Here is a 13,173-nt window from a genome sequence, read left to right as displayed (position 1 = left end):
AGAGTTCACTTGTATGTACGTGCTTGAAAAATGTCCATCATTTTGGAAATGCATTATATTTGAAACTGAATAGCCATTGCACTTGATTAAAACTTGGCTTTAGAGAATAGTTAATGCATGAATGCCCACCTGTGAGCCCAGAGCATAACAAATAAGGAGATGCATGAAGTATCAGATAGAGTCTGCAGTGAATTGCAATTGTTTAAGTATTAAAAGAAGAAATAATACAGGGAGCTCAGATAAAACTCCATACCTTGAACTCTCCTCAACTCTAAACCTCAAGTTAGACCTTTGCATTTCAGAGCTGATGTTATTCTGCACTCCATGTTACGCTTATAATAATTTAAAATGCTCCATCCAGAACTGTTCAGAATTATGGACACCCTGAGCACGAACTGCTGAAGATCATTTTCAAGTGTATGTGATGTGAAATCTGATGCTGTACTCATGCAGTATAGCTTGTAAAGAAAACAGCACAGGTTATTACCTCTGGATACTGAAAATTTTTACTCCAGGTTTCTTTATTGTATAAATAATTGGCATCACTGCAAAAAATGCATCAGTAAACCCAGATCTAATGTAAGTATTTCTAAGATACTAGTTGCTATCAGAAATTATTTATGAAGACATCCTAAGTTAAAGTTCCTAGTTTGTGCCAAAGTGACCTCCTTTCAAAACTTTAAGCACCTTAAAATTAAGCTGTGACTATTGTTACTAAGCATCTCAGAAGATTTTGGAAAACTTTACTAGCACTAAAATATAGCTATTGCCACATATTCAAATGCTACCTAGACGGGGGGGGGGGGGGGGGGAATCCAAAAAATAAAGAACAACCCAATAAACCACCAACCCCACAAACAAGGCTAAAAGCTCTCAGCCAAACCTCATATGAAGAATTTAATGCAAAGTTGGTTCCCAAGACATTGCCCTCACTCCCTGCTATGACACACACCAGACTCACCCTTAGGATCCCAGTCCCTACAAACAGAGCCAGCCTTACATTTGCACTCTGCTTACTTTACACTCCAACCATTTCAGCTCTGTGCAACAATCACCATTTCAACTGGTCACACAACATGCTGTCATCTAATAGAAAGGCATTTGTGCAATAGCAAAGTAAGAGGGCAGAGAGAAAGCCACAGATAAGTAACTTACAAATAAGTAAAATACAAATAAGTATTCCTTTTTGAGTCTTTACAAGGATTTTGTTATTTACAAAAAAAAAAAAAAAAAAAAAAAAAAAAAAAAAAAAAAAAAAAAAGGCATTCCTAAGGGATAATACTCTCACTAGAAATGAGCAATGCCATTTCACAAAGGATGATTTTCAGTTTCTTTTTTACCTTCCCTTCTCAGGAGCAATGCTGATTACTTACAGCTAATTCATTTTCTCTGTTCCAGCTCCTGTTATATATCAGAGTCATCTTTGAAAATGTTATTTATTGAAGCAATCAATCAATCAATTCTCCATATGCTAATACTCAGACATTCTGGTTTGTCACATCAAAGGGTCTTCATCAAGAAGACATGTTATAAAATTAAATTAACCATATCACAAGTAAATTGTGCTTTTGATCAAGAACACGCAACTTCTAAGAATTTGCTAGGAAATCTGCTTATTTGATCATATGATGAGTGGCTTTTTTGAGATCAGGAAAATTATCTTGTTAACTTTTTGGAAACGTACTGCATTGTTTCAAACAAGATAATTGCTTTCCTTTTTCTTTATCAGTCTACTTCCCCAAAAAGCATGGGAGGTGAACTGCTTTGAGCTAATCTATTCCTGTATAACATTTTTGAACACTACCTGATAGGAACAAAGCTCTGTCACACATCACTATTTGCAAATCAAAAGCATCTATACTTTATATACTTCTATATTCAATGGCTGAATCTTATTTGTGAAAGTTCTGTCTTACTAATCCAATTTTACCAAGCTGCTTGTATTAGTAAGCTTTAAATATTTTATCATATTTATACTTAACTGAAGACAAGTCTGTGTTTTGGAGTCAAAAAACTCTGAAAATACAGGATTTATACAGCCATTAACTTGTAAATTATTAGAGAAATACCTCTATGTGCTAAGAAAAAAGGTAGCATTGGTTTACAGGGTGAAGCTATGCTATCTATTCATATAACCAGAGAATCAAGACAAACATGTAATGCAGCCTTCCATGTTTTAACACTGAAGAAACTCCTTGCACAAAAAAGGCCAATATTAAGATGGTGGTACTTTATTTTTATGATGTAGTGTCACTACAAATTTATTTCACTGAATTTTAAGAAGCACTTATTTTTCTAGTAATACTCCTCAGATATTGTAAGGTAAGTTGTAAAAACTTAAGGATTGGGCTATTTTTGGGTTTTGTGAACTAGAAGACAACACCAAAGTATATTTATCATCTTCAGGTGTTTACCCACTGTTTTCATAAATTCTGGTTTGCTTTCACATTTTACACTGTCCTTACACTGTGCTCTTAATCATATCTAGCATCTTCACGCAGTTCTTGCTATGTCTGGAATAATCTAAAGCAATGTTATAACTATAAATATGTGGTGAATGATTGCTTATAACCCTGAAAAACATTTGATCAAAAACAACTGGAGTCACAGCAAAGAACAGGCAAGCATTCTTCTTTAACAGACACTAATTTGGCATTAATTTTTGCAGTATTGCAATACTTTTACTGATGAAAAACCCCCAGGCAGACATGTTTGTTTATTGCTTTGGTAACCTGTGAGAGGTTGGTACAAGTGCAACACCTCTGCAGGTTATTTAAAAAATGCAGCAGACATCTTAAGGCTTTTATGATGCTCTGATAAGAAAGCTTTAATTTAATATGGCAGTGTTCAATATGTCAAAGCTCAAATATTCTCTCAGAAGAAAGCTTAATGCACATGCATTATTAATGCACCATCTGAGGGAACAGATCTATTGGAGTGGAATCTGACCAATGTCATTAGTCACAGACTGCAAAGTGAATGTGAAAATACAAATGATAATAGATAAGAGGACACTTTGCACCTACCTTGTGTCTTGTACTAGTTTTCATTAAAATTTAGAAAACCAATGAGCTCTGGGTGCAATTTATGTAGTTTCCCTAGTCTAAATTGTTGTGTACACACTTAACAGGTTTGATAATCAATGAATCTCTGTATTATTTCCTCACTATCAGATGATATGTTCTGTGTCCCTTGAGCTGCAAGGTGTGAATTTATGTTGAATTGAAACAGCAATTTTTCAAAAACAGGTTAGACTCTACCTGAGCTGCTGCACAAACTCTCTAGTGACCCAAAACAAAGTACAGTGTAATTAAAACTAAAACCAGTATTTTGTGAGGGCTGTACAGCTTTCATGTCTGAAATCTTTTATTTAGGTATTTAAAAGAAAAATCAGATTCATTAACTCCATACAATTACTGCATACCCTAATCACCATAATGAACCCGTTTCCCACTGATTTTTCAGGCATTACTAATTAGACATGACATTAATATTGCTATTTCAGCTACGTCAAAGCAGTAGCTGAAATCACAGTACTTCAGAAGGTGAAATTTTAACTGTTCCTCTGCCTGCAAGATCTTTTCATAAACTTCTCCGTTTGTGAAAGGCAGTAGTTGAGTAAAGACTAATTAAAAGGTGTGTTACAACACTGTTGCAAGAGACTTTACAATATTGGTTTTATGTGTCTTGAAATCCAGCAGGACTAAAGCTGACACAGCCCTGAGCAACCTAAGCCTTGCAGAAGACTGAAGCCAAAAATCTCTACACCTCTTCCAACCTAAATGCTCCTTTAAATTGCATTTATGTGTAAGATGTTCCTATACTCGAGTCAAGTTTGCTGACAGTCCTTTTTACAGTGGATTACAAAATCCAGTTGAGAAAGGTTTAATTAAATTAGGAAACTGGACAACATAATGACAAAATAAATTCAGCACAAACCAGCATAAGATATTACATGTCATTACACTAATGGATTCCAATATTTTCAGTGGCAAAATATAATCTGCAGCCTTTCATGGGAGCCTTTCTCTGTTGTTGTGGTGATGAGAACACACACCTGCTTCATGCTCTGCTGTGATCAAGAAACAAAACTACACACAAAGTATTTAATGGATGGAAGGGAATATTAAGTGTCAGCATGAGACAAACATAGCAACAATCAACAGATTTTCTTTCACTATTTATTCTATCATCTCATGAGAAAATAGAAGAATTAAATTCTTCCTAACAATGATGAGAAAAGCAGTTGCTCTATAATAAGAAATTAAGTCTTGTAATTAGTCAGCTAAGTAACAATATAAGTGAGGTACATACATAGAATATGTACATATGCATACAACAGAGGAGGCACACCTCAATGTTCAAGGAGTATTTTCTTTTTATAAAGAATAGTTAGCAAAAATTCATTGACACAAATATTAGCCAACTATTTTTAAAAATAAGCATTTTTAAAACCAAAAAGCATGTGTAGAAGAGCTTTCTAGGGAAAAAATATCAATCAACACTCCCACATTTTAGCATAAGCTGAATAGAATGAAAGTATTACATATTTGTTCTGATTCTTCTGGTGTTTTCAGTAGGGAAGGAAAGAAATTAGACAGGATGTGCTACTAGAAAATATAAAAGATTTGTGTCTCTCACAATCAGTTTTTGAGGTTTTAAATGGCCTAGTTATAGGAAATAAACCATGCACTTTATCACATTCCTGACAAGCTTTCATTTAATACATGATGTCTCTAATTTGGCTGAATTGGAACAGTAATTTGGCTGTACACTTCTATCAATATTATCCTGGATATGGAATGACTTTGTATTTAAACCAGTGCTATTTGACACGCTAGACCAAATTTAAACATTCCAAGTCTGGTACAGTAGTCTTTGCAGCACTATCTTTGAAAAGATGCTTATTTACCCTTGCAGCTAAAGGCTCATCTACTACTCTGAACAGAGCTTCAAGAACAAAATAGCCACTGCTCAAGTTGGCCACTGTCACAGTCAAGCCTCACATCTCTTCCAAGGCAATAAGCAGGTTACACTCCCCCGAGCATGCAGAACATGCATTCACACCAGCGAGAGAAGAGTTACACCACGGCAGAACTCGGGCACTGGCAATGATGGCTCCTCTGAAAACATCCTCCAGTGGTTTCTGACAGTCAGCTTTAGGAAAACGTCTCCAATCCACCAACCAAAGTTTCCACTCCAAGAGCTGGACTGCAATATTAACTATGCTGCCCCAGCGTCCTGCTTCATTTTATTGTCATCTAGAAAATCCAGTACTCCAAAAGAAGCAGCAATTTTGGGTTGTACACAGTAAACTTCTTTTGGGGAGCTATGGGTAAATGAGCAGCTGTGTCTATTACTATGTCTAGGTTGACAGCATCAAACTCAGTGCAGCCAGACCACAAAATCATTGTTGTATAAGGATGTGCTGTATGAAGAGACTTCAAGAACACCCATGAAATTCTTAGGAGAAAAAGAAATCAGGGTGTTTGGTATATTATATATTTTCTAAATAAAACAACAGTCTCAGGAAAACAGCAAATACATACTGCAGAAACAGAGCTGCCATAAATAAAAAACAATATATAAATAAAATAAATAAAAACAATTTATTCAGTTTCCTATGACCAGTAACCCAGCATTTCCAACCTCTCAAAACAAAACTCACCACACACTATACTAACAGAGTTTGCTAAGAGGTAGAATATTTTCACAGGTTTTTGAAATTAGCTTTCCAAGAGAAATTTACTACTCTGAAAAGTAACACTCTGGAAATAGCACTAGGGTTTCATCTAGCCTTCCTTTAGGGATTTTCCATACCAAGTATGCCTAATGTATTCCTGGCCTCTGCACCTAAATCAAGTCCAGTAGCAAAGCAGTGTTCTCCTCTATATCATACTTCATCAATAACAAAAGCTTCACATTTCTGGAGGCAAATACTCATCTCAACAACACCAGCATGTCAACAATAGGTGCTTTTTCAGCAAATAAACCATCATTACTGCTTCATACACCAGTATAAACATTTAAGTTCCCCACTTCAAAAAAAGAGAAATTACAGCCTAGATGAAATAATTATGCCTCTTAGACTGTTCTAGTAGCAACAACTTTAATTCTTACGTTAAAAATAGTAAGAGAGATTCTAGTTTGTTCTGTTATTATGTTCTTAGATTAACACTTGCACAAACCTGACTTCAACACAGTGCTATCCCAAAGGCATTGAAATTTCTGTCTGGAACTCAGTAAACAACATCATTTCTGATAACCAAAACCCAAAGTTATTCACCCCTTCAACTGTGCTGGGTTTGCAGTCTAGTAAAATTTTTTAATAATGAGAAGTATTTTGCCCATGGAAGCAGCAATTATAACTGAATGAGATGAATAAGAGCACAATTTCTATCACAGCTACTTTTCAGAGCAGAAAAGTTAATCTACACAGTAGACAACAAGAACCCTGAAAACAACAAATCAAACCAACTGAGCAACTGTTCAACATACTTGGCTTAGTTTATTCCTAAATACAAACTCTTGTGTCTCAGCATGCATTAGAAGGTGATTATTGATGCACCAAGGTATGTTTTGGAAGAGATGCTATGGGAAACACACAGTGAAGTCAAACCCATGTAACAGAGTTGGGGATGAGCAATGAAAACTTCAGAAAGGATAAAACAATAATGCCATTGCATTATGTTGCACCTCAGTCCTGATCCTGCTGCTCTAGCCCCAGTGCCTTAACCACAAGGGAAGAGGTTAACCTAGACGTGTGGCTTTACAAGAAGGACAAACATCCGTGCAAGGCACCACCACCCATTTTCAAAGACCAGGTCCATCTGCCAGAGAGGAAAGAGTGGCACACAAACTCACCAACCACTGAGGTGCTGCCTGCTCTGCTCCCACAGGCCAGCAGCAGCCCTAGCTCCTGTGACAGAGGCACATCCCAACAGCTGAGCAGTGCTGGCTGGTGCCCAGCACTGTATGAGGGCAGAGCTGCACTCACACAACACCACAAGGAGGGACAGGGAGAATGGTCCTGCACACAACCATAGAAATGGTTGGGAAGAATTGGGGGAAAAAATCATAGTGCTCTCCCCATTCTTCTTAGCGCCTTGCCCGACTTCTGGATCGTTTGGTTTTTTGGGGCACTGGGCCAGGATGCCTGAGGGGTGATGAAGAGTCACAGTGCTGAAGTTCATGACTCTGAGTGCCTCACTTCTCACACACATGTTAAGTAAACATAATTATGATATTACACAAAGCACAGCAGGGAGAGCAGAGGGACAGAAAGAGGTACACATGCAAATAAATACCTCCTTCCATCCCCAATTATGCCATCCAGAAATTTTTGCCAAAATGCATGTCACTTTTGCCTTCCATAATAATCAGCAAGATGGGAAACCTAGTAAACAGGCTTTATTGTGTCTGTCCAGCTCAGACACAATGAGCTCCTTCCATATGTTTCCATTATATCATTAACAATCATCATACTGAGTTTTTTTAAAAGTATGTATAATTTTGAGGAAGCTTCATTCAAATCAGCTCACAATAGCCTTTTTCCTGAATCCACACCCCTTTACAACCACATCCAAACCCACCATTGCTAATGCTGTCTGTGTTCACTGGGAGTCTCTCACTCCCCCTCACACTTTTTCTTCCCATAAAGCAAGCATCACCTATCATCCAATTCCCTTGTGCATGCTTTAAATTTAATCACAATATCCAAAGTGTCAATAATCATGTTTGTCTTTCTGACAAGAACCAGAAATGGAAGTAAAGTTCATGCTGAATAACAATAATGAAATCTGCAGTGCTGCAACTGAACAACTTACTTTTCATGAAGTCTAAAGCAACCTCCTCCCACTTTAAAACATAAAAAGGAAATCAGCCTTTGGAAACTAAATCTAATATGCCAAGCAACTTGATTCAGCTGCTAACTAATAAATTAGACAAAAGCCATGAGGAAAGATGCCAGCATCCCCTCCCAAAACACCAGCGTCACCTTTCAAAAACATATTTCAATTAGTCAAAATTAAAATGGGATAGGAAAAATGTCACTATTCTGATAGATATTTCTTGTTAATATAATTATTATTTTCCCAAGGTTGCTTAAGACAGTTTTAGTGGCAAGGTTGGAAAATACTACATAGCCTAGAGTGCCCTCTTCCTTTTCCAAGAGGAATTTCAGGGAAATACTGTTGAAGATGTCAATCAGTTGTTTCTCAGAATGTCAAATAAAACAGATAACTAGACTGTATTAAAACATGAAAAAAGTTCAGTATAATTTAAACAAAATCCTTACATGAGTGATGAATGTGATTCTACCTTAATAAAATTATACTTACAGAGCCATCTGAAACTGTTCAAGCCACTTTTTCTTTAAGTCTTTAGTTTTGCAATAAACTTCTAAACCATTTTCACCTTGGATATGAATGAGGTAGAAGCCATAAGACCACTGCATAAGAAGATTGATAATACAAAAGTCATCAGGTATGAAGAACAGAAAGGGGGGGAAAAACCCTAAAAAATAACTAAGCATTTGTATATTCTTTAATTCATTAATTTTGGGAGCAGTAAGACCATTTTATTGTGTTCCCTTAAAATGACTTATTCAAACATTTTAATTACCTCAAAATAAACAAAGTTCAAATCTAAATATTCACTCCAGCTTATATTTAAAATGAAAAACATTTTAAAGAGATTGTATTCACATTTTTAACTCCCACAAAATGCTTCAAATTCTTGCTAAAAATAAACATTTTATGTGAATTAGCAACAAATATTTACCTTCTTATTTTCTTTATCAGTTGTGGGGTTATTTGTAATTTTGTATTTCTGAAGGTCTATTATTTCCTTCATTTCATAATTATCCCCTCTCCGTTTGCAAACAATGACAGCTAGATCAAACAAGAAGATATGCCTATGAAAATACAATACAGAGATGGTTAAAAACACTCCAGAAAGCTAACACCAAAAAGTCTTATTTTACACACTTTTTCCAGTGGCACTTAAAATTTTCAAGATGAAGAACTAAACTACTGGCTAATAAAACAACCAACACTGCAAGTACTTTAGTTTAAGACCAACTCCTTGTAAGGGACTTAGTGATCTTAGACAATAATGAAATAACTAATTTTCCATTCATCACTTTGCACATTCACTTGGTCAATGGTAGACAGGCTCTGTGAATGCCCAGTGGAATGGAAAGCCCCCAGGAATCAGTGAGCTGACCTCCAATCTATCAAGAATGACTTCACATGTTTTCAATAGCAAACACAAGTTATGCCATCACCTGTCTTGCCTTGCACGTCTGTCTAATGTCGTTATCCTTATTTCCCCATCACCTTGAGGTCTGCCATATTGTAAGAGGGAATGGTTCTGAAATAAAAGTAAAATGTATGATTCCATACAGCAACAGTGTGAAGATAACACATTCACATGTTAGACCACTCAATCCTTTTACCCCAGTAAAGGACTTTTCAGACCAGGAAACAACATCTCTTCCCCACTAACATAAACTAAATACTATAAAGAATCAGTCCATTCTATTTTTGTCTTCAAATGGGAAAGGTTTTCCCATTACAAAAACATCTGAGAGTCACTGTACATATACAGACATATTTAACTACCAACACCCAGAATAAAGAGATTTATGTACTTTAATATGCATGTCATTCTAAACAACGCAAAACATACTTATACTTAAATAATATCAAGAATATTATAAACTCCTATGAAATGAGGACAAAATACATCTATCAATAGGTTTGATCAAAAGTGATTTTAGAATTATATGTAAATTTAAAAATCACATACCAAATTCTCTATTGATAGTTGAAACTGTCTAATTTCCCGAAGTGTTTCATTATCTCTCTTTACTTCATTTACATATTGAGCCAAGTCCTAGAGTATCAACAGCAAAAGGGAGGAAAATAACTTTTCTATAACAGACTGCTTTAATAGATTATTTTGACAAGATTATTTCTAATTTTATCTTTGTCATATTACATATTTAGTAATTTCTTTTGAAATTCTCTTTAACATTCAAGAATTACCAATATGCATGCCTAAAAAAAGAAGGAAAAAAGTGTCTGCATATCTTCAATATTTACAACACTCTTCATGATATCTACTGGAACATGAATTTACTATCAAGAAAGAGGGAAACAAGTCATAAATTCCTAAAAAGAGTTGATTTTTTTCTGAATTTCCTTAGTGTTTTATTTTCAAGATTAAAGATGGAAATGTAATTTATGCAGCTCACTACTGAAAAAGCAGTCAATGTCCAACCTCTCAGGTAAATAGGAGGTAAATAGAGAATATAGTAGAAAACATACAAAAGGCAGCTCAAAAGCAGAATGTAAGGTGTAAATGAATCATAAACCTGGGTGCTTATAAGCTACAGCCCCAGTAGGGGGATTGTGCTCTTACTATTGCACAGCAGAGAGAAGCCATTACACAGCAGATTTTAAAAGGGGCTTTTGAAGGGATATACTACTTGAAGTCACAGGGTGAGATCATTATTGTGCCCTTTACCAGAACATGTACTGTACACATTTCACTAAAGCCTTTAAAATGCTCTGAAGATGCTTGAGTAATAGTGACAATTTGCTGGGGCTTCTGTGTTTATGGCTAGAGATGGGGAGTGAGCAGAAGAGGTAATTGGTAGGGTCAGGAATGCTGAGAGCAGCAGTTGGAAAAGGCATTCTGATCTTCCTAACTTGCTTTTACAGTATCCCTTCAATATGGTCACAAATTTGGAGGGTGGGAGGCAAATACATCTTCTCCCTAAAATGTTTTTAATCAAAAACTATGAATAGCTGCAGTTATTATGCTAGCTCCCCAAACAGATCTGTGCAGGATACATACACATCAGTCTTAAAAGGCTTGGGTTAGAAATTAAATACCCCCGTTTCTTGCTGCCAAAAGAAATCCAACAGCATAATCCTTCCAAGAATTTTCTTTCCTGGGGAGCAGTACCACTTTGCTTGCAGTTTTTCCAAAGACATTTTCTTTTTGTCCCTCTTGGTGAGAAACACCAGGGTTTTTAGAAGTAAAATACAAGTGCTACACTGTTATTTTTACTACAATGGCAGCGACTGCAGTAAATCAGAATGGGAACAATGCTGCAAACTTAAGGAGACACACTCATATCTCAGGAGTTCGTGGGTTTGGAGGGGGTGGGGGTGAGGTTTTGTAGTATTTTGTTTGGTTACATCTTGCCAGCCAGTGCATCTCTGCCACAGCCACTCTGGCAAGAGATTTCTTTGATTTTTTCATCCAACAGACACCAACAATGAAGAAAACCAGCAAACTGAAAAGAAAAAGCAGGGGTAAATAGAAAACAGTTATTTTCCAAACCAATTAGCAGGAACCAGGATGCCACTAGATGGATGAACATTGTGCCATCTCTTCTCAGGCACCTCTCCGAGGGAAATTATCATGGTGCCCATCCCTCTACATTCACTGCACACAAATGGATAACAAAAAAGGGCACTAAAATCTCATTTGTGAGCTGGTTTGTATTCCAGGCATTCAAGGCAGTCACAGAATACGAGACAGCTCTTTGACCCAACACTAACTTAGTCTGACTTCAGCATCTACTCTGGACCATACAGATTACAACAGGAGATATAATTTATGTCATATTGGCTGCTTTCCCCACAGAAAATAGAAAAAAGTTCCCAATTCCAGCACATGAATGTCACAATTCATGCCATGAAGGCAACTGAAGCAGACCCATGCTTTGTTTCTGAAGCTGTGCAGGGGAGCACATAATATATTACCTTATGCACAAGGCAGCACAGTTATTCTATAAAGCATTTGTTTGTACCACTTGCAGATTAATGTATAGTGACAGGTACCCTACCTCCAGAAAGATACTACTGCTTTCAAAGGTAATGCCACAGAGATCATATTAAGATGACATAAAAAGGTCTTGTAAACAAAGACAGCTCTCCATCTCCCTGGGAAATTACCGATCTTGATTCAAATTGACTTACAGTAGTAGAGATACTCCTAAATTTCAGAAGCAAGAGCAACATGATTGAAACACCTGCTTTTCAGCAAATGCAAAAGTAACCCAAAATGGAGAGGTTCCATTTCACAAGCCCTCTGCTTCAGAAAACTACTGAACTTGTTTCCCAGACTTGAGCAAAACCCTCAACTTTATACTTGCCATGACATACGCTCACAGGAACCTGTGAAAACATGTTTGAAATGTTGTGAAGAACACCTTCCAGGAAATAGAATTCTGAGCTACCATTCTAACCACCAACAGACATAAATACTTCACTGCCTTAAATACTCACCTTCATTGCATCAAGTGCCAGTTTTAGATTTGCCTTCTCCATGGCATCAGTAGTGTGCTTTACCAGCTCCTGTGGACAGAGCAGTTAAAACTTTCCACCCACTGTTTGGCATTTTTATAAATTGAAATCATCATTGCTCATCCCCACGCCAAAAAAATAAAGAAGCCAAAACCAGAAAACACAGCCCAAGAATAGGCATTTTCGTCCCCAGAGTGAGCAGCCTATCAGTGAGTGGGGACTATTGCAAACAGTTAATTGGCAAGTGTTAAGGAATGATTGCTGCACAGCCTAAACACTGACTTTAGCTGCTAATGAACCATCACGAGAAGTGAATTTGGTCTGTCTAGCACTTAAAACTTGCCAAATAAGATCATTACTGTATGTGCATGCTGGAAGCCCAGGTAAACAACACTCAGGTTCATTTACACATTGCTATATGGAATTTCATCCTATTCCAAAGCATGCACTTGTCTGCAGACAGGGATCCATGCTGGCAGTAAAACCTCAGCTGAAGTGTGCACGGCTTAAAAGTCACTGTCTCATCATACCTAAGAGGAAGCTGACTCAGACAACATACTGAAATCAAATTTACATGTTCAAGAAATTCTTTTAGCCACTTCCCATATGGAAAATAGAGTCTTTTTTGGGCTTTATGAAGTAGAAGTGTAACCTCTTGGGGAAACAGGTCATTTCTTCTTTATAATTTGAGGCAATAATTATACATTTCAGTTCCGATAATTTAGTAAAATCATAAGAAATGAAATAGTATTTTTATACTCATATTACAATTAATAATAAATAATTAGTACTTATATTTGCATTGCAATTCTAACAATTTACTCATTATTTTCTTTCCAAGCCTGCAAAA

The 13,173-nt window shown here is 36.5% G+C and overlaps 1 protein-coding gene across 4 annotated transcripts in view; it reads right to left on the bottom strand.

Moving 5' to 3' along the window:
* The window catches only part of VAV3 (vav guanine nucleotide exchange factor 3), a 149,306-nt gene that overhangs the window by 70,218 nt on the left and 65,915 nt on the right, over nt 1-13,173 (bottom strand). For all 4 annotated transcript variants that reach the window (XM_068199659.1, XM_068199662.1, XM_068199661.1 and 1 more), the window contains 5 exons: nt 12,306-12,374; nt 9,811-9,897; nt 9,287-9,372; nt 8,782-8,914; nt 8,340-8,449 (listed from right to left, as the gene is read on the bottom strand). In XM_068199659.1, coding sequence (XP_068055760.1) covers nt 8,340-8,449; nt 8,782-8,914; nt 9,287-9,372; nt 9,811-9,897; nt 12,306-12,374 — 485 coding nt within the window. The remainder of the gene's footprint in view (nt 1-8,339; nt 8,450-8,781; nt 8,915-9,286; nt 9,373-9,810; nt 9,898-12,305; nt 12,375-13,173) is intronic.

Source organism: Anomalospiza imberbis, chromosome 9 (assembly GCF_031753505.1).
Source record: "Anomalospiza imberbis isolate Cuckoo-Finch-1a 21T00152 chromosome 9, ASM3175350v1, whole genome shotgun sequence".
NCBI lineage: Eukaryota > Metazoa > Chordata > Aves > Passeriformes > Viduidae > Anomalospiza > Anomalospiza imberbis.
This window is presented reverse-complemented; position numbering and strand designations above follow the sequence as displayed.